Source organism: Calypte anna, chromosome 5A (assembly GCF_003957555.1).
Source record: "Calypte anna isolate BGI_N300 chromosome 5A, bCalAnn1_v1.p, whole genome shotgun sequence".
In the NCBI taxonomy this organism is placed as follows: Eukaryota; Metazoa; Chordata; class Aves; order Apodiformes; family Trochilidae; genus Calypte; species Calypte anna.
In genome coordinates this window covers 26004157-26026668 of record NC_044251.1, presented here as the reverse complement: position 1 = coordinate 26026668, position 22512 = coordinate 26004157, and the positions used below count along the sequence as shown (strand labels likewise).

The window sequence follows — 22512 nt, the reverse complement described above, 5'->3', positions numbered from 1 at the left end:
CCTGCCACACAGCGCATGTTTGGGACACTTTCACCATAGATGCTTGCAGCAGGAATAATGCTTTTGCTGCATCTTCATTCAGACTTGACTTGAAGATGAATGTAAGCTGGTAAAGCTGCTTTTCTGAGGAGTCTGATTGTGACTTTTAGAAGAGGGTAGGCTGCCCTGTCCAGGAGACAGGCGTCTGCTTTATAGTGTGTTCCACCAGTGATACCAGTTTAACCTGCTGCTGCTTCATCCTTAGTTTTACACCTACTACACTGTTGCTCTGTTTACTGTTCCAGCAATTAAAGTAGCCATTAGAAGTGCTTTCAGCTATCCTTTTAAAAATACTACATACTTAAACAAATAAAAAAAAATCCCTTTTTGTTTCCTTAATCATTCAAGTGAATTTCTATTTTGCTTAAGCAGATACTTAAATCCTCTCTGTGCCATTTGTACTGTTAATAAATTGCATGACTTTGTACCACATAACATTACTGGAAATAAATTCAAAGTATCTAAAGGTACATTATACCTATATTTTTAACAGTGGAAAGTATTTTTCTGACATAATAGCCAAAATAAAGTGCCATGAAGCTATTAGCAGTAAATGGATTTTTTTATTTTTAATGTAATTTAGTATAAATACTAACAAGCTGAAAAAAACCCACAAAAAACCCCACAGACAACAAACACATACTCATTAGTCATTCAGTTTAGCAGCACAGAGGCAGCAGTCGGCCAGGGTGTGCGTTTTCATGTCTGCTTCAATTGCACACTTCATTTATTTGGACATGGCATAGGCGGCTTTCTCTGTCACACGGCATCGCTGCACGATTAGCAAGTTGTGCCTCAGGGCAGCTGGGACTCTTTGCTGGGGCAGATGTTCTTTTCAGCTTATTCAGTGGTCGTTCTGGGGTTGTTTACTGTTGTCATAGCTACCTGCATTTCCATAGCAGCCGAGCTGCTGTGTGTGAAGCAAGTGAATATAGTTATAAGAGGATCATATTTTGTTCTGTCTCTATAACTTACCATCTGTCAACTGACTGTTCGTGATGGATTCAGAAATCAATTTAAGAATTAACAGCAGCTGGCCGATCATTTTTGCTTATATTAAAGTGACAATGGATGAGGATGCAAATCAGTTGGTGCTTCAATGAAATGCTAGTTTCTCTTTTTTCCCCCTTAATTGTAGCAGTTTGGCTTCCAAGACTTTCTCAAACATCACTGAAATCCTTACTGACAGTCCAAAACGATTGAGTGTCATCTTCTGTACTTGCTTAGGTGTAGGTGTTCCTTGCACTTTCCCTCTCCACTGTCAGCTCATCCCTGTATGTTGCTTCCAAAATGTGATGTTGCACTTAATTTCACAGATTCTTTGTTACGAAATCGTAATACTCTTCACAGAATTAAATAGCAAATTCATGAGGCTAACAGCAAAGGTATCGTGCACACATGAGTATGGTTTGGTGACATTTATCACTGCTCTACTAAATAGTAGCAATGGGATCACATGCAAGTTTGTGGGTAAATTCATTGTGTGACCAACGAGCCCTCTGAATAATGAACTCTTACACCTTTTCACTACAGACATTTGGTTGAACCTGTAGTTTAGCAACGGGGGCAAGAAGATTAGCCCAGTTGTAAATAATCTATTTATTGGTTGATTTTTCCAGATCCTGACATTGATGCTGCCACTGCCATGATGCTTTTGAATACTCCCCCTGAGATACAAGCAGGTTGTGAGTAGATATTTCTATAGCATATAGCAACATAGACGTGTAAAGTTAATATTCTCTTTTGTAAGTGTACAGCGTGCCAGATAAAAGAAGGATTTCATGAAGAAATACAACTTCCCTTGTAGACCCTTACACTTTCTTGACCCTTACATGAGTATAATTTTGTTGTTCATATTACATTATTTGTCACATGAATAGCAGTAATCCATGTTCTCTAATATAAAAGAGGGGTTATTGTTATTCATGATATACACATAATTGAGTAACATACTGTTATCTGTACTGATAGAAAGACCTGGGGCAACAGCCAGGAGAAAGGCAGGGAGAGAAAGAGAGCAAGAGAGTGAAGGGTACATGGCATATGGTTTTGTTTTCATTTTGTTTTGATTTGACTCCCATCGTGTGAGTTACCACAGCCATCTGGATACTTTCCATTCAGTTGGGCACTGTTTCAGCTCTTTCCTTGCACACATCCTGCCCATTTTGCGTTTTTGCTCTGTCTGATGCAAGGCAGCAAGCAGGCTCCAGGAGCAAAGGAAAGGTCTCATTTCCTGCCAATAATGTCCTTGTTCTGTGACCAGAACCAAGGTTTTGATGCTGTATACTAACAGAGCTCTGAAGGGGGCTTGGCCCCCACTGTACTGAGCTATGAAATAGGATGGGAATCATCCTCCCCATAGAGCTTGCAGTGAAGATGTTACAGGAATACATCCACACAAAAGCAGGGAGTACAAGAAAACAAACATATTGCTGGTCAGCAAGCACAGTAGTAATGCCAAGTGACAGGCAGCTCTAAAAAATAAAGGCAGAAGTTAAAATAGAAGCCATTCTCAAGCCTGTCTAGCATCACCACTATTGTTCTAGCTCATGCAACCAAATACAAATTTCAGGGGTAGCCTTGATTTGCACTTTGATACTCTGCCTGGGGAAGAGAGTCAATTACCATCAAAGTATTTCCTGTGCAGCCAAGGAAAGCTATTGTCATCCTGCTTTGTGACCCTGCCAGAGAAATGCCTCTTGAGATGCTCCTCTCTGGGGAGAGTGCAATGTACCAAGAAACTGTTCATTCTGGAAAGAGGGGAGAGTGGTCCTTCTCCTCGTCTGTCAAACAGCCTTCAGGGACTGTGGGGAAAGGGAGAGCAATCCTTGCTATCTGTAGGTAGGAAAAAGGAAAGCTTTAGTCAGGAAGATGAGCTTATCATTTGGCTTAGTGGGAAGAATAAAATAAGGGATCTTCAAAGTATCAGAAATTTAAAGAAGCGAGGTTTGTGGGGCAGAGAAAAGGGGAAAAGAAGCTGGGGAAGAATGAAAGCAGTATGTGCACAGAAAAGAATGGGCAAAATGCAGAATAATCTTGAACGACTCATGGGAGGACCTGGAGAGAAGAAGATTGCAACAAGAAAGGGAAGAGATCCACATAGTAAGATGCATGTACTTAATACTGCAGATTTTTACCACATGCACGTTTGCCTGCGTTGCAGGTGTTTGCCTGGAAGAGGAGATTTTGGCACTGTCATTTCATAGAGATCATAGCTTGTAGGCTGGCAAATCACTTACTGCTATTTTAGTTTGTACAGGTGTCTCTGAGGAAGGAAATTGTAGCCTTCTAGAGTCTGGCATATCTCTTCCCCCCATGTCACCTTCCCATTGGGCTGTTGTATCAGGACAGCAAAAAGTGAGAGGGATCTTAGGGCAGAAAGATGGTTTCTCGTTCACATTGCTCCTCCTTAGTGCCTTTAAACTGAACTGCAGGGTCCGCTCAGGTGTTCATGAATCCTGGGAATGTTGGGTAGAACTGATTGATGCCAGAAGGAAAAGGCGGAAATTTTATCATAACATCAGAGGTCCTATAAATTACAAATGCAAAATATTTATGTGTGTGCATCAGTGGATACCTAAGGAAGTAAATCAGCCTGTCCTACAAATGCAGTTGAGTTTCACTTATCTACCATGTTAGGAAAATTTTAGACAACTTAAATTAATTACTACTGCACATTAAGAAACAACTACATGAAAAATCACATATAAAATTAATTTTCAAATAAAAGGCAATTGGACTATAAAAATTTCATCACAATACTGGTCATCATCTGGAAGCTCACTGTTCATTCTCTGCTCTGTCAATGACTGCAGTGGTCTATAAATCAAGCTGTGAACTATCAGGGCAGTAAGCATGCAGGTACTGTTTATTTCCTTGAAGATTTAGGTTTGTGTTAGTCCTGTTAGACTGTGATGTCAAAGAATGTGGTCAAACCATCAGTGCTCCACATGCCCCATCTTCTGAAGACAAGGTATAAAGAGGGAGTGGCATAATTTGTGCTTTGACCATAGGTGTTAATACCTGTCTGAAAACACCCTTTTGTTCTGAGTCTTAACTCTGAATGTGCTAGTTACTTCCACAACAAAGATGATCAGGTGAAAGCAAAACCCAAGTGTCATTTCATGGTGTAACAACTTGACAAATCATCATGTTTAAAGTTCTGGTCTGTTAAGGCCTTTGCCTGCCCTACAGACGTTTAACCCTTGTTGTGAAAAGTGAATACCTCCAGAATAGATTGTGACAGAATCTGGTTTCATGTTTGTGTGGATTGTTACATGAATTGGCTTTTGACTTTAAAGGCACCTCCTTGGATTAAAAGCTACCTTTTAAGCAGGATAATCATCTGTGCTTATCTAGTCAATGTGAGTGCTAAAAGCATCTTTAGGATGAAGCTAGCTATAGCTATCATTCAAGGTCTTAATAATTTTTTTCTTTTATTGTAGTCCCTCGGAAAGGAATTTCATCTTAATGGCTTTAGAAAATCCAGAGTAAACTATCCCTGCTTTGTAACAGGTTGATTAATTAGCTTTATGGTTTTAAATGACCTTTTAAAATTCCATATCCACGTGTGACTGCAAACAGCCATACATGAATTCTAAAGTTGGCTTTTGCTTTTATGTGCAATCTTGGTATGGAGTCTGGGCTGGCACAAGCATTGTGTACCATTTACCCCAGTCACACCCTACTTTAGTTTCAGGAAAAAAAAAATAATGGCAGAATAAAAGAGTGAAACACCACTGATAGTATTATTTTGTGTTTGTGGAGGTTTTACTTTACAGACTTAAGACATGAGTTAATTAATTGTTCACGTGGCTACCACAGGTTGAAAATAATGCAATTATCATTGGGGTGTTGGTATAAGAAATCAGTTTCTAAAAATATCAACACTTCACAAACCAACTATTTCTAGATTGTAACTAAAGTTCAAAGTAGCCAGCCCTGTGCAAGACTCTACTGAAACATACAGTCCAGATGGCACCAAGAACTAAGTATGAAAGGTATTGTGATATGCTAAGAAAGGACATGTAGGTACCTAGTTTTGATAATTTATTTGCTTCAGTTAATGGAATTACTAATATTTTATCAAGTTTTGTATGGTTTGCTTATGTTTAAAAGGAGACAGCAACTAAAGCACTTGCTTTCCTCAGTAGTAGCTATCACAAGTTATGAATACTTCAGATTTTATTAGTAGCCAGTGTGTGATACTGATTCCAAAACACATGACTTGTATTGAAAACCATATTTTGACCTGCATGGGGGCTGGGTAATGACTGGGCCATTTTGGACAAGTTGCATCAGATTTATGGGACTTTTCCCTGATAAGTATCTAAGAGAAGACAGAGGAAAAGGAGATTGTGAAAAAATGATGAAGTTCATTTTGGTAGTCATAGCTACTAACTCAGTGAAACCTATGCATTAGTTTTGTGCAATTGTAAGATTTTCAATGCTTCAATTCTTACCAGTGTCTTGAAAGTAAAAATTACCAGCTGTCACTCCAGTGTGGCATGTGTGGCTGCCCAGGCATGTCATTTAGCCTTGCCAAACCAATGTGTTTTGCCATGATTAAAATGGAGACTTTTTTTGGTGGTTTTGCAGGGCATTTGAATTTCCTGAGAATCAGGTTACTGTATTTATTCATAGAATCCAACCATTAACCTAGCACACTGCCAAGTCTACCACTAAACCATGTCCCTAAGTACCACAGAACATGTCTTTTAAATACTTCCAGGGATGGTGACTCGATACTTCCCTGGGCAGCCTGTTCCAGTGCCTCAGAGTAGGAATTACCTTCATAACTAGTGAGCTCATTCTGAACTTGGAACATTTGCTCTTTAGGAAGAACCAGTAAGAAGGAAGTGTGTGTAGTGTGTTGCTGCTACTTACTGCTAGTGAAGCAACACTACAGTTAAAGTGATTATACTGGAAATCCTGATGTAATTCAAGAAGCTTTTGAATCAGTGATATTATACATAACTTTGAATTAATGAGTATTCCTTTATGCATTGCTATATAATTTGAGAATTGCACAGAAGTCTAAGTCCATTGCTCAAGGTGAAGTTTAATACTGCAAACAGCTATAAACAGTGCTTTCAGAAGGGGTCTGGGTACAAACCAGGGAACCAGGAGTCCTCTGACTCCTCTGAGCCCTCTGAACATCCATCTTCTGTTTTGAATACTGCTTACCACTATCACTCGGGTTAGCTAGAAAGTGGTGGGAGACCTCACAATGCTGGTTTCATGGGTGGTTCCTTACAGGAGAGTGAAGTATTGTGGTAAAGGTGTTTTAGAAGGTAAGGACATGGAGTTTTGTTGAGTACTTCTTAAAAAGAAGCTTTCAAAGAGTTAGATGAGCAACTGTCTGGTTTGGAAATCTTTTTTGATCTTTATCTCAAAGCATATAAGACCCAAAATAGAGACATATATTTTAAGTTGGGTAGGAGAAGTAATACCCTAAAAAATGTACTAATACTGTACCTCTATACTTCCAAAATTGTATCCCAATGCAATTTGGTTTTTTAAGGTAATACAAGTAGATTGTACGTACAGAAGATATATTTACAGGAATCAAGACAAGAGATTGATACAAGATTGCCTTAATAACAAACAGAAATCCTAGCATGGCTTTCTGCTTATGCAAAAAATAATTGAGAAGATTGAATTATCTTTATTTGATGTCCTTAGACAAGGTATGAGTCTGACAGGATTATCAGGATATGCTTCTTCCCCCCTCCCTCCCCTTTTTTTATTTAAAGTAAATAGCTTGTTGGATGCATCCTTGATTTGCAGTTTGTTAGGACTACGGACTATGGAATATAAGAGCTGTAAAATTGTCCTTGAGCAGTAAAACAGAAGTTAGGCACATGGCATCCAATTTATGCCAGGGCTAAGAGACTTAATGTGAATAAAGTTACATGTGGCAGGTAACATTTGCTTTTGGAAACTTCTGATATCCCATCAATTATACATCCTTAGCAGTTTCCTGTTTTCAGTTCTTGTAGCCTGAGATAAAGTGTTCTGCTAAACTGTCCTGGAAGAAAGATTGGCAGAAAATGCTGAAGATGTCGAACTTGCAGAAACTTAGGATGCATTGTCAAGGATTATTTCTGTGCTACAAGAGAGATGGGTCAGGGAGGAGAGTTCTCACATAAATGCCTGTGCTACATAAGAGAAGATGCAGAGAACCAGTCCCTACAGGATACCTTCATACTTAAATATTCCACTTTTTTAATGTTTACCTTCAATAAGTACTGTTCAGTCATCTTCACTAGTCTAAATATTGGCCACCTTGAGCTGGACAGTTTAATGAAATATATGCTTCTTTCCCAGAGGACATAACTTGTTAGCCCTTCTTTTTTAAAATGTCCTTGATTTACAACAAAACACTCTGAGTGCTGATATTTCACTTAACTTTCTATGTGCCAACATTTAGCCAAGAATCTGGTTTCCTTATTTAGTGATCTGTTGAGGTGTCAGTGTGTCTGATGACTGTATTCATGGAGTATTTCCTCCTTCTTTTCTATTTCACTTTTGCCAAATGCCTATATTGTGTGTTGGACAATGAAATCTCAGGGAAGGACCTAGTCTAACATGGTTCTGATTGTTTTGACAGTCTTGGATGAGGTTGTTATCTCAGCTGGATGGGGGAAGTTTGTTTTACCTGCATGCACACTTGGCAAGTAAAATATTACAGATGCAATGTGTTGAGGGATGTAATGAAAGATGTCCATAATTTGGGGTATTCTACTCAGTTAATGTAGACACAGATGATGTTCTGAAATAAAACAGGTCTGCACTGGCTGTCTAGTGATCATGTGGCCTCTTACTTATTTTCTGTCTCCAGAGGCAGAGTACAGGATACAAAATAACGTTGGATTTTTGAGGGCTTCTGTTGGATCTTTTTAACACTATCTTAAGAGGTAGTGTTCTGGTGGATTCAGGTTATGATGTGTTCTCCTACATGGCATTTACTTGATTGCCTGTTAAACTGTAATGTGAAAAATCACTACAAAAGACAGATTATTTTTCCCCTTGGAGAATTTCAGAGATGCAGTCCTGATTTTCTGTCTTGGATGTATTGCTTCTCACTGCAGTTAGCCAGTGGAGATTTGACATGCCACCAGATCCTGCTCAGATTGTGGAATTCCACCAGAGTAGCATGAGGTTCAAAAAAAATGTATTCGTTCATGCAGCAGATTAGGGGCTTATTCTGTGCACACTGTTTAACTCTATTCCAGTGGAAGTGTTTCCTGAGTTAAAGCTTCCTGAGAGCAGAATGAGATCCAGTGCCTCCTTGAAAACATGGCAGTGATAAAAGCTGAAAGCTGAATGATTATTTCATTGTTTCAAACTCCTTGCCTTTCACTACAAACATTTCATGAAAGAGGAAACCTTTATCAAAGAAACGCACAGAGCTTCTCAGACATAAACATCTCTGGCACTTGCACACACAAGAGGTGTAAATTACATTTCACACTTCCCTCTAGGAATTAGGAGCCATGTGACCTGCCTGTACTGTTGGTTAAAGAAGCATTAGAAAAGGGGAGTTTGGACTGTAAGGTGTTAGTCCAGACTGACACTGATTGATGATATGGCTTAGAGTAAATTATCTTACCTCCACACCTTGAATCTTCAATCTAAAATATAAATACCTCACCTCAAAGTATGGGTTTGAAACATAATTAAAGCTTGTAAGGCATAAAAGTATCTTTGAAATAAATTAAATCCAGTAAATAATCCACAACACTTTAAAAGTACCAACATGTGGAAAAAATTCCATTGATAATAAGTAGACATCTTCATACAGCCAACACAAAGGCAGGGAAACTGTCTGGGTACGAGGGACCATGTATTAAGAGTTCATATGTGTAGAAATTATTTTTTTTTTTTAATAATTACTTTCATTTTGAGAATGATGAGTACTGGTGCTTTAGATGCTGGAAGTAGAGATGCATGAGCCATAGAGATCAGTCTTAAAGTAGCACATTGGTTTTGTGGATAAATAGAGATTAATACTTTTTACTAATGAATTATTTTGATTCTGCTTTTCATTTTAGGTTTAAAATGCTACACAAATTTGACAGGAAGTTGTGGTGGGTTGCTTTTTTTCATTATGGCTCCAGGTGTTCACTGAAGGGATATTCATCCTCCTTCAGTTGATCCTTGCATACAAACTTTCTGCAGTATTTGATTTGTAATGTAGTGTCATTGCTGTGTCATAATTCGGAGAGTTTTGGGCAACAAAAATAAAAATCAGTAGCAATAACAGTGCTGTTGCCAGGTGAAATAGTTGTTGAGTTGTGAGTGGTCATTTCAGTATACAGAGCTGTGGTGTACTGTAGAGAAGTTAAGGCCCCTTCTGGCATGGGTAGTCCTGCTGAAGCCTTTCAGTGAGGGGTGGCACACTGCATAGACCAGGCAGCTGAAGTGAATTTCATAGGCAGGAATAGGTACTAAGTTGTCTTTAGGGGAATATTTTTAAAGGACAGCAAACTTTTCCTTTTTTTTTTTTTTTTTTTTTTTTTTAAGCAGCTAATAATTCCTGAAAGGAAGACAGAGTGTGTGTGTTGAGGTGGGGATGTTTTTACCTGTGAAGCTTTTGAAAAGAGTGTTTTTGAATAACTGCCATGACTTTAAAACCCACAAAGGGTCAAGAAAATGGAGGATGGATTCAAGTGGGGTTGTAAATAAATGGAAAATCCAAGCTATGAGACATGGCAGTGTATTTTTTATATATAGGAGTGCGGGGGAAAACTTTCAGAAAGTAAGAAGCAAAAAAAATGAGACATTAATTTTAAAGAAGTGATGGGTAAGTGAACAGGATGTTTTAATAGGAGTGGTCAGTAAGGCAGAAAGAGAGGATAGGAGAGGAGAAAGGGTACTGTAAGCATCAGCTCACTCTGCCAACAGACCAGGATAATTAGATAACTGTAGAAAGAAGAGTTTGGGCATCAAGGAGCTTATTTTTGCAATAGAACTGTTAGTTTCTTTCCTTTGAAGTTCTACATGTATGTATATTTAGGCAACAGACATAGCTACCTGACAGATGGCTCTATGTGTGCGCAAAGGTGTTTCATTTCAATATAAAACTCTGTGGTTTGTATCATAGTGAAGAGAAAATTCCCAGATCTTTCTTTGTCAAAACTCCTAGTTCTTTTCTTTTAACATGACTTTGAAAATGTAGAGAAACTGTACTGTGTAGTGCAATACAAAATCTGTCCCTCTTGACAGCCAACTGGAAAAAACATGCCCATTAGAAATTATGTCTCTGGTAATCTTTTGACGTTTATCAGGTTTATCTGATGCTTTGAATTTACCTATTTTGTGTGCATTTTATATTAGCCATATCCTTGAGCAGACTGCTATTCTTTCCTGACACTAGTATTTTGGTCATCAGAAGGTCATGCTGTTTAAACAAAATAACAGTTTAGAATTTGGAGTTTTTATCAAGGTAACATTGCTCTGCAGTATCAACAAACACAAACATTGGAGCATTGCAAGCCTGTAGTGTCCCCTGAGGGAAACAGATTTAATCGATTTCTCATAATCTAGTGATGGAGGAAAAAGTGCACAAAACAGTGAAGGATAAATAGCAAGAAGCAATTTTTATATTATTCTGGTCATTGAAAGCTGACCCTAGTTGTTATGAAGTAGGTTCTGTAATTTTAGCCATTTTGAGGCTGTACTTAAGCACCTAAATATAAATGACCTTTTCATCAGAGGTGCTCAAAAGCAAGGGTGGGTATAACACAGTGACAGAATTTGATTAGCAGGGGTGATGTGCTCTCACCAGCAGGAGGAAGAAGATTATTTTCCCAGAACTAATCTGTGTGGTATGGAGTGAAGCAAGGTAGCAAGGTGAGCATCAGGATAGCTGGAAGGGAGGTGTGGGTCTGGCTTGGTGTTGGTAGGACATTGAAATATACCTCAGAAGCTTAGAAATAATGTACTTCTGAGCCCATATTTCTCTGCCTCAGAATATACTATTATTTTCAGCTGTGAATGTTTGAAGTTGGGCATGTAGTGTGTGTGTGTCTTGGTTCTCGGGCTCAGTGATTTTTCTAGTCTCCTTGTAATTTGTTTAAAGATAAAATCTGTATGTGTATATCAAGTGATACAGTTTACATTTATCTTATATGTATTTATAGAATATCTGTAAGTTTTAAAGTAATAGATCCAGAGTGCTGATCATCATTCTCTTTTGGGACATTACTCATCAGGGGAAGTTACAGTATGAATGATGACTTACAGTAAAGAAGTGAGCAAACTGAGTAGGTATGGACAGAAGCAAGTTTGAGTTGAGGCTGTTGGAGGTTCTTGTTTCAAACTAAAGGGACATAATAGCTGTGCCAATGAATGCCATTACGCATAAGTCCCTGGTAAGTGCCTTGGAGAAGAACTGTGTTCAGTTAGTTCTGCATCCCACAGTGGAGGAGGAAAATCCTGAGGACGTGCTGAGGACACACTTTTCCTTTGGTGGTGCTTGGTAGTGATTCCTCTCAGCTCTTCAGCCGGAGGGATGGCTGCCCTAGCCTGAGAGCACAGAAACATGACTGGATAGAAAAGAAGTGCTTGGTTATAGGTTAAAATCTGGTTGGCCAGAGCTACAGTTGTTGATACAAGCCAAGTTAAATCTCTTATCTATAGTGGCCAGTACCTGTGCAGTTTGCTGTCAGTGGCCTCAGGGTGCTGCATTGCATGGGGGAGGCTCAGCTGTGCCCCAGCCAAGTGCTGGAGGTGCTGGTAGAGGTCATCAGTGGCAGGAGGAGGAGGCTAATTAGTGGTACAGAGCCTAATACCTTTTGAGCCTCTTCTCTTTCCATTCCTGGTAAATCTACATTTGTAGTTAATATTTTATTTTGTAGGAGAGAGAGGCCAAGAGGTTGATGTTCAGAAAGTAAGTTGGAATGATAAAATGCCATGACCTGAGTTCTTGCAGTGGAGTCCTCCTTACGTTCATTCTGTGTATCTGTCAAGTGTCGTTTTTTATTGTAGAACAAATAGTCATGTAAGTGCTTATAACTGGTTTTGACTCTAAGCACATACATCCATTACAAAACAAAAGTGATTTACCTGTACAGGGAATAATCTACAGCAGCTAGGTCTGGTAGTGGCACCAACAAACCATATTATCATTGGTTGCTGTTAAACATTTTGCCATGAAAATAGCATTGGAAATACCATGGCATTCAGAAGAGTTGAAGCTGAGGTGTTCAAGGTAAGCAGTGTACCACATAAGCCTCTCTAAAGTTTTCTCAATTAATTGAAAAGCTTATGTTCCACATTCTGATTTTTCTGACTTTTCTGTTAAAAGCAAAAATGTTCCTTTTTTGTTTGTTTGTTTGTTGTTGTTTTTTAGTTCCTCCAGGAGTGATACAAAATGGAGCTCGAGTTCTGAGTAGAGGAATATTTCCTGGAGCCAGGCCATTGCCAATCAACCCTATAGGAAGCATGGCTGTTGCAGTAAGGTAAGAGGGGCTCATTGCAGGATCTTCATGAAATAAATCAGTGTTTTGCATGAAATTTAAAATTGCATGTAAGCTCAAAGTATCTGATCAACAGGTACCTTGCTGCTTGCTAATACTTGTGGGTTATAAATGAAATAAAATTGCCACCTAAAATTCTTAGGAAGACAATAATGACATATCTCTGTTGCACACTGTTTGTAAAGCAGTTTTATTTTCACTAGCAAGCTGCAGGCAGTTTATGGTGAGAACCTCCTACAGTGACCTGCTTTTCAAAGCGCAAATGCTTTTTCCAACTCTTCCCTCCCTTTTCCTAAAGAGCTTTTCCTGGATTAAATACCAGTGACAAGAGTATCAGTAATACTAAAGCAAGTTCAGAAAGATACCTAAACATTATGCCTGTGGTTTAGTTATTAACTTAGGTCTTTGTGAGGCAGTTTTTTTTAGTATAGTTTCTGTTTCAAAGTTGTACCAGAAGATTCAAGGGTAAAATGCTGTTTGAAGATACTCAGCTTTTTCAGAAATCAGGGCAGTAAGAGACATCTAGTGATGGCAATAAGAACTGTGGTTCAGTGGTTTACTGTACTTAAAAAGGGGATAGTTTATTGGTGGAAGAACAGTTTGCCACAGGTGTAGCTCCATTTTCAGCCAGTCACAACAGAGACTAATTTGATAAGTGTGCTGCCAGTGCCCCTCTCTTTGAGACCTAATAATATCCACTAAAGCTATTTCAGCTCAGGCAGTTATGTATTCTGGTTTCTGGGATGTGCTTTCATAATTAGCACCTCCACTTCACTGGACTGCTCAGTGACACCCTCTCATCTCTGTAAATGGCTGCAAGGCAGTGAAATAGAGTACCTTGATAGCTACTTATTTCATTATTATTTACTTGGGTTTTTTTTCCTGTTTGCTCTTTATATTTTTATCCCTTTTCAGAATCAGTGTCTAGTCATTTGGGTGCAGTATTTCTATCCAATAAATGAAGAGAAAGAACCTATGACATTCATGAAGTCTCGATGCTTAAAATGCACAGAGAGGAAGACACTAATTGGAATAAAATCCATTTTTTTAATGGGCAACTTTTTCAGCTGTGTTTCACACTTGTTACACTGGAGGGACACAACCCTGAGGGTAATACTCTGGAAGTCTGCAGAGTTCCTTTCCATCTCACTTTACCACAGTCAAGCCTTGCTAGAAGTGGAGGTCAGCCATATTCAGAAGCTTTGCCTCTGGTTTTAGCCAGGACTCATATTCTGCTCCAATGGGGATTGCAGAGCTGTGGGACTACCAGTTCGTTAGCTAGATGTAATTTTTATGAGGAGGACATCGTGGTCTGAATATTCTCTCTTCAGTTCATCTGCATTTCCTCCTTAAACCCTGTTTCATAATCAGGGTTGACTCAAGGAGGAGATAGAACTGTTTTTCCTTCCAGGCTGCTTGAAAGTTTCGTTCTGTTTAGAGATCCTCAAATTGATATGCTGGAAGGCTGTATATAGTTACGTTTTATGTATTTTCCAGGGACTACTTTTCATGGCTTTTTTCACATCAAGAAGAACAGCATCTTTACCAGGTAGCTGCTAATGTAGGAAATTAGGAATTTTACCCCTCCTTTGCTTTTGTTTCTTTTTCCTCTGTCTCAGAGAAAAGCATTTGTAATTAGTTAATGCAGACATTTCTAATTCTTTTTGTTCTCATCTCTAACCTTAGGCAGTACTAGAAATAGGTTGCTATGAATATATTCCTGGTCTGCATGATGTCTGCTCATATTTAAGGGCTCCTGCAATATCCTCTCCTCTAATTCTTGAAAAGAGGCTTGCGGGTAGGGAGTAGAGTCATAGAAATCTTTCAAGAAGTTGGAGGTCTCTGCAATAGAGCAACTTCAGCAGGCTGTTTTGTTTTGTTTTTCTTGGAGATATTGAGTCAGAATTTCCTTAGGAAGAAGGTCAGTCTGGATGCATGTTGCCTCTTAGAACATCATCTGATGCTCTCAAAACTGGATACTTCTGTTGTCAATTACTGTAAAAATGACACCCTCTTACTTGGTGCTTACCCCTCTCCTCAGATTCATGGAGGTAAATAAGACCTGTTGTGTCAACCTGTCATGGCATATCATGATAATAACTTCTGCTTGTCATGTGCAGTGGGGGAAATTTTCCACAGCATCCCAGCCACCTTCTGTTGCTGTTAAGAGTAGGAGGAGTACTACTCAGGAAGAGCTGTCATTCCTGCATAGAGATGCTCCAGTCAGGCTGGCAGGGGATGTTTCTAGACCTGTTCAGAAGAAGGTTGATTTCTCCTTCCAGCTTTCTCCAGGAGGGAGGTCTGCTGAGCACTCAGAGTAGGTGGTACAGTCTCCAGTTACAGTTATCTGAAGAAATTATGTGCCTCTGCCTATATATTCAGAGGCCAGACAACTTCTTTTCAAGGCATGTCAAATACTTATTCTCTTGAGAAGAGTTCCTTTGGTGAAAGGCCTAAGATTACCTTAAAAAAGGTAGTTTTCATCATTCATATAGAGGAGCTCTAGTATTTTCTTAGTTGTGGATCCTTTCATAATACATTAAAGCTTTTAACTGGTTTTCTCTAGTTACCATGTGTAGGAGGTACAGTTTTTTCTGTAAGGTCCTGGTCTTCTGTGGCACTTTCTTATTGTCTGAGATGTTTATTTCATGTTTATTTCCTCAATATCTTAATGGTGTTCAGTTCTGTTGTCCCCAGTATAACCTGCAAATAACTTGCACTATGTTGTCCTTGTGTGCAGACTGCCATTAGTGTCAAAACAGTTCAGTTTTCAGTTAAATTTGCAGTTGTAATTAGTTGGAGTGTTTTGACTAATCTCTTACTCAGAAAGGAGGCCAAAGCCATAGCATTGGACTAAGATGCTGAAATCTGTGATTTCTGATGTGTTAAGCTCCCATCAACTGATAGTTTTACTGTGCTATTCTTCCTCTTCAACAGTGGGACTGAATGTACCAGCCTGTTTTCTTCCTGCAAAAGGTGTCGATGTGTTGCTCTTCCCGTGTAATTACATGTCATCATTTTGTTTCTTATATATAAAATAAACTATGATTGAATTAAGTAGTTTAGATTAAAAAAGCCCTACTGGAAAGCATTTAACAAACACAACAAATCCACCACTTTCCATTAATAAATAGCAATTGAGGAGAGCATCATTATGTTGTAGTGCATTTGTCTGAAATTGCACAAATAGGCATTTCATTCCAAACTAATCTACAAATGGAAAAGGCATCCCACACTATTTTCACTTTGAAAATCATCCACTGGTGTTAAATCTTCACAGCAGAGCATAATTGGATGTGTTTTGACAGTAGCTTTTTATTTACTTTATTCACACCACTTTTAGCTTGTTTACCATCCATATTTTCCATGTTGTGGCTGACAAGTCTAAGACCAATCTGAAGACAGCAGGGGAAAATAACGCTTCAAAGCTGCACAGCATGTAGCATGTCTCTAACATGAGATCCATCATATATATTTTTGGCAAACCATATCCCCATACAGTTCCCTGAGAGAATTTAAGAGCAAATGCAGCAATAGTTTGGAGACGTAGAAAAGCAAATACTGACTTATGAAGGTAATAAATGGAAGCAGGCAAAGCCAGTAGCACTTTACATATGGCAAGGAGCTGGTTGTGCTTTGAAGGTGAGCTCTTGCTCTTGGTATGTACATCCACTGGAAAATACCTTTTGCATATTAACTTACAAGGACTTTCATGTCCACTTCATTAGGCACAACCCCTGTCGAAGTGACATATATACATATACACCACTTTCTGTGGTGTTACCAGTTACACCAGCCATTTGGAAGAGCATAAGCTTGGAAGCTGAGATAATATTAGAGCTGTTTGAACTACAATTTTGGTACATTCAGCAGGCAGCCTCCACCATGATGTTTGTAGTTTTCCTAAGTTATCCATAGTGCATGAGTGGTTTGTGTCTATGTCTGCATCCTGCCACTGTGCATAGACATACTGAGCCCAAGCCTGATCTACCTGACATGGCCAAAGCCACTGAGGTGAGGTTGATGGAATTTCACTCCACAGAGTGGAGTGGCATAAGCTTGGTAATTCAGTCCAGGTTATTCAGTAAAAGATGTTGTACAAAATGTCTGTGGTAATTTTTACATATTAGGTATTTCTTCTGCCCTAAACATTCACTGCTACAGAAACCCCTGTACAGTGTTCACACATGGGCTCCCAAGGAATCCAGGTTTATGAAACTCTGGTCTCCAGCACTTTCTGGAGTATGTAGGCCATGTTTCCTCTTTTTTGGGCCAGATTAAGGTGCTGCTAGTTCTGGACCATGAAGGTAAATGGTCCCTTCTGTGTCCTCTTCTGATGGGAAGGCCAAGTGAAAGCCCCATCCCGTAACAGTAGCCAGCAAACGTGTGCAATGGAGGTGGCAGAAAGGGAAGACAAGTTCTGAGCCATCTTGGTGGGAAAACTTAAGGAGCAAGTAAAATTTTCAGGCCTTGGGAAGAGCTAAGTAGAACCAGTCCCAGTAAAGTTGTTTTGACTGAATTCTATTTGTTCACACATCAGAAAAGTCAGCATAGAGGATAGCATAGACTCCATTGCTTAACTGCCTTTTTGAGTTCAGATTTCCCTAGAATGAATCCAAGCTTCAGGCTCATTGAAAGCTTAGGCAAAAGAAATTCGTCGTATGCCACTTACACCTGGCTAACAGGTTACATTACTTTTGGTGTTAGAACTACTTTGTTTTTTTAAATTATTGCAAGCTAAAAAAAAAAAATAGGCAATTTCTTGAGTTTTCTCCCTTTTTTTTTCAGTTCTCCTTTCTCACAAAATATTTGCATCTTCTCAAGTTACTTCACAACCATCTGTAAATTAAAAACACAGACTTCCCAGGGAATTTCCCTAAGTGAAAAAAAATCCATTCCAGTTTGCAAGAAAAAAATGTTCCCTCTTCTAGGGAAAGCAAGTGCATCTGCATTGGCAGAACTACTGCTCTTCCTTTATTTTGGAAAAAAAAACACAACGCCCAAAAATCTGGCAGTAACAAAGCTTACTTTCTTCATCACAAATATATTTTAAAATATCTTTTCTTCTGCTGTTAATGCCACTGTTCCTTGTTCTGATCATTGTGATGTGACAAAATGAGGTTTGTGTCTAACTTTATTTGAAGATGGAATATTGCTATTTGATTAATTTCACTTTAAAGTCATAGGGCAATTACTAGATTATTCCTGAGGCCTGACTTGCATTATGGTAACTTTACTTCTCATGGTGGTTCTATTTTTGCTTAATTTTTTCTTCCCTTGAAGCAGCCATGCAAGCAGTGATTATATAAACCAAACATTAGTAACATGTGCAGTGTAGATGCCAAAGCATAAGTAAAATTACATATTTACATTACCTGTGCTTTATTATTATTTTTGCCTAGGTAAAAAACCTTGTACTTAGTTTTATAAATTCTTGTAATGGTGTAATCTTAATGTTCTAGATTATTACTGGCACAATCATCTTAACAAACCCTACATCATCCTTGTTGCATTGCATTCCCTTTCCCACCTGTAACAAGCAGGATGGTTTATCCTTGGGAGCTGAAGGAATTCTTTAGTAACTAAAGGACAAAAATCCTGGCTGAATATTCTATTTTGCAAAATGCAGGGGGCTGCCTTAGTCTTAGCCTCAGATCTGATGTTGATACTGACAAAAGTGCTCTTTCTGCTGTCAGTTCATGACTTGTGTTTACTGTGGTCCTTTGCATACAATTATGCTGTGAAATACCTTTGTAAGAGCTTCTATCAGTAGTGTGACTGACTTGTTGACTTCAAACTCAATAACCACTGATAGAATCTCATCATACAGCAGTGAGCACCACTCACTTTCCATATGCTTGCACATCCTTCTGTCTGCTGGTATGAAGTGGTTTAAAGTCGCAGTTAAAGTACCTGCAGCTGAAAATTCTGACTGTCCTGAATTTCCCTTTGAAATTAAGTTATCTAAACAGTAAAAAAGAGTGTGTTTGTATATGTTTCTTCTTCTGTGTTGTTGTTTGGTTTTGGTTTTGGTTTTGGTTGGGGTTGGTTGTTTGGTTTGGTTATTTGGTTTTTTTGTGTTATTTTGTTGAGTTGTTGGGGGTTTTATTAGCAAAGCTGGAACCTTTCAAAATCCCCAAACCCAACTTACCTCTACTACATTCTCATATCTTTTAAATGGTTGTTTCCAATTACATACCAAAACTGTCACCTATGGGTGTACAATGCCTGTCATCCACAAGGATCAGAGATAGATAAGGTGATACTTAAACTCCATGTAGGCTTCCTTAGCTCATCAAAGGAGTTTTACTTGCCTCTCGTGTGGAATACAGTAAGTATTTTTCAACAAGAAATTTGCCATTTTGCAAACAGAATGTGATTACCTATCCTTTTTTAAAGCTAGTTATGAAATTTAAGGAAGATACATCTGCCCTTGGTAAACTGACTTTTGTCTCATCCTGAAGAAGACCCCTTTCAAAGGCACTAACTTTTGAAAAGGATATTATTTTCTGACTGACTTGACATCCAGCTGCTGTGAGTCCCATCTGGCTCCTGATGACATTCCATTAGTAGCAGAACTCCTCTCCATAACAATGGGAATGGAGACAGGCTTTCAAAAGTCCAAACTTACTCCTGCAGTGCTTGAGGGTTTTGTCATTGTATAACAGCCAAATTGGAATATTTTAAGAATGTTAAGACTTGGTACTTCAGCTGTATAACTGGTTAAAATCCCTCAAGAAAATATAATAGTCCATGTTTAAGCACCTGTTCTTGCCCTCTGGAATTTAAAAATAATCCAAACATCAGAGAAAGCACTTGTTTTAAAAATCTAATATTGCTTCAGTAACAAAGTTAAAGTTACAGCCAGAACTGTGAGCAAAAACAGATTCCGATGGTCAAAATTTGTCCTCTGAAACCCAAGGAATCTCTGTCCTGTGTCCACTGGTGATCTAGATTGAACTAAGTGAATCATGGATTCATTTCCTAGTGAGCTTGTGACTGTATAAGACCAATATTAAACTTTAGAATGTCTCAGAAGTGTGTATGTTATATGAATTTGATATTTGTTTATTCAGCTCCTGTTAATCTACTAATATAAATTATAAGTCATTGTATCTTACATTTGAGCTATTGTGTATCAAGATACAAATCAGTTTAATTTACTTTCAGAGTACAAGAATTTGTGAATAGCCTAAAATACTCTGCCTGGATAACTTATTTTCATTTCTGCAGATATTCTTTGCTAATTCTCTCCTTGACCTGCTTTCTCTTCCTTTTTTTATTTTCAAGCAGAACTGGTTGGAAATCTTTCAAAATGTAAGTGAATACCAAAGATTTTTCTGAGATGCAAATGTTACCCATTTCCTGACCAGTTCTACCATAGATGCCTTTCTTCTGCAGTGTATTGCTATTTCCTTTCCTCCCATTTTTAAAGTGTTTTCTTTTTTGCACCTTCCTGTGGACTTCTGTTTTTATTTGTCATCATCTGTACCTTCAATCACTCCTTGTGGGATGCTCACTCCATAGTAGTACACCTTCCCCTCAGACATTCTTTTTGTAATCCCACTTCCTTTCATACTTTCATTCTATTTTTGTTTGGTTGGGTTTTTTTAAGAATTGGGAATTAAAATAAGTCCCAGGGGCAGAGCTTTTGAATCCAAACTATAGCTCCTTTATGTACGAGCAAATGCTAGAGACTCAAGAGCAGGGTAAATCAGGATGTCTTTTTGGCACATGATTGTTCTGCTCCATGGAACTGTATCTTCCCTTTTGGTGACAGTCTGTCAGTACAAACTAACAAATAGGAGTAGATCCAGTAACATGAAAATGGTCATCTTGGTTTAAATTCCATCTGTTATAAGCCTTGTTCAATAATAACCTAGGCAATGGAAATCCCATTTGAGTTCCCACCTATTCTCTCCTGTGTGTTTCCTTGGAGCAAGAATTCATTGCTGTTTTTTAATGGAAAATTAGTAGCATGTGATTTTTATTGAGCCCCATTTATCTGACTATTAGCTGCCTAGCAAGATCAAGTAGCATTAATTTTATGCTAATTTATGATAATTTCAAACATCCTTAAATGTAAATTTACCCTAAAAATGAAAAATCTGTCACTTAAAATGCATCACATGCTTCCTTGTAATGACTGATCTTAAGGGGTTGGTTATAAATTCACCTTACAACTAGTGTGGGTGATTTCTTCTTTTAAGCATTTGGCATCCTCTAACAACAATCTCTGCAGTGCCAAACCATCACAGAGTAAATGTAGCTGCCCTGCTGCACAATCATGAATGACATTGCATTTAGGTATTAATAATTGAAGGAGCTCTGTGTATTCCTTCTGGGTTTTGTATATAGTTCATAGATCATAAAGCTAGTCAAAAACCTAGGGGAAAATAATTTTGATGAGCAGAAGATGTTGGCAAGACGCTTTTTTGCTAATAACTGGGCCTTCTATGATAATAGATTTCTTGGAAAATACTGTAAATAAGAACATTTTGAATGACTGATTAATTTGCTACCTTCCAGCATTGTCCTGCCACTGGTTCACAAAAGACTTTGTTGTTTCAGCAAGCTCTGCAGACAAGAGCATTTAGATGAGTAGGAACTGGGGAACTATATACCTCTCTTTTATTTTCCACCTTTCAGCCTTTGCTTTCAGAAATGGATAAATACTTCGCTGTTTGTGCTATAAAGAAACCAGATGACAGGTCCATTCCCTGACATCTAAAGCATTTTCCCATTTTTTAAATAGAAGGGTAGTAATACTCTGGACTTGCTAGCGTGCCGTTCCTCTTAAGAAATATCTATGTTCAGTGCGTGCTTTTAAGAAAAGGTTTTAATCCAGCATAGCCGTGAGTGCTCAAAAGTGCTCTACTGATAGCATGAAGAGGGGAAGAGTAAATTTTAAAGCAGTTTATCATGTAGTTTAAACAGTTTTCCTTATTTGTCACTCTCTATTTTTTAACTGATAGAGGGTTTCAAGGCTGGTGAACCTGGTGGGTGGCAATGATGATGCCTTTACTCAATGATGAGCATCCTCCCCTCCTTTTTTTCAGCAAGAATTAAAGTTATGCACAGGGTTAGTCCCTTCTTCAGCAGAATTGCAAGTGTTGTATTCTGTATCATAAAGTCAGTGGCAATACTTTCCAGTCCAGAAAGGAAGTGTTAGTTTCATACTGCAGTAGTTCCCACAGCATCAAGCACCATAAAACCAGAGGGGAAAATGACAGCATGTAGAGCAAAACCAGATTCTTCCTTTTTTTTTCCACTGTTGTTTTTTTCTTTTTTAACATGGTTTAGTATTTTGTTGCCAGACTGTATTGCTTTGAAGATTATTCTTAAACTGATCACAATCAGAAATGTGACTTAACCTGGGTTTTGTACTTATTCGCTCCTTCTATTGGGAAGAGATTGGAAAGAGTCCTAAATGGAAGCTGTGTTACTTCAGGTGAAACATCTTCTACCCCTGGAATGCTTGAGCAGGAAGAGAAGTGTTCCAAAAAGCTAGTGTCTCTTCCCCATGTTTATTATAGTATCATTTAATATGTAAAACGTGAAAGGATATTTATCCAGCTCATTGGTGTTTATTTAATACCAAGTATATCATATAATGAGGTTTTGCCCTTTTTCACTTCTTTGGAAGTGTAAAATACTAGTTGAAATGTAAATCGGGACTATTCAGACATCATGTATTTGTAAATATCTGTAGCGGGAGGAGCCATTCTTGCTCCTGATGCTCGACGAGCTGCTGGTCTCTTCCAGGACTCCAGCCACCACACAGCGCTTCCAGGGTAGAAGTGTAGTGGGAAGAGCCTTTCTTGCTCCAGAGGCTCGACGAGCTGCTGGCCTCTCCATGCCTCGCACCAGAGTGAGCTGAGGTTGCCTCTGTGGGTGTGTGTCCCACCTTTATTGGCCCCCTGGCCTTGCTCATGCCCAATAGGGGCCTGTCCTAATCAGGCACAGGTGGACTCACACCCACTCACTG

The 22512-nt window shown here is 38.6% G+C and overlaps 1 protein-coding gene across 5 annotated transcripts in view; it reads left to right on the top strand.

The window, feature by feature from the left end:
- FOXN3 (forkhead box N3) overlaps window positions 1-22512 on the top strand; it is a 202108-nt gene that overhangs the window by 171907 nt on the left and 7689 nt on the right. For 3 of the 5 annotated variants that reach the window (XM_030452686.1, XM_030452685.1, XM_030452687.1), the window contains exons 5-6: window positions 1659-1724; window positions 12398-12506. In XM_030452686.1, coding sequence (XP_030308546.1) covers window positions 1659-1724; window positions 12398-12506 — 175 coding nt within the window. The remainder of the gene's footprint in view (window positions 1-1658; window positions 1725-12397; window positions 12507-22512) is intronic. The other 2 variants (XM_030452688.1, XM_030452689.1) reach the window with 2 other exon arrangements.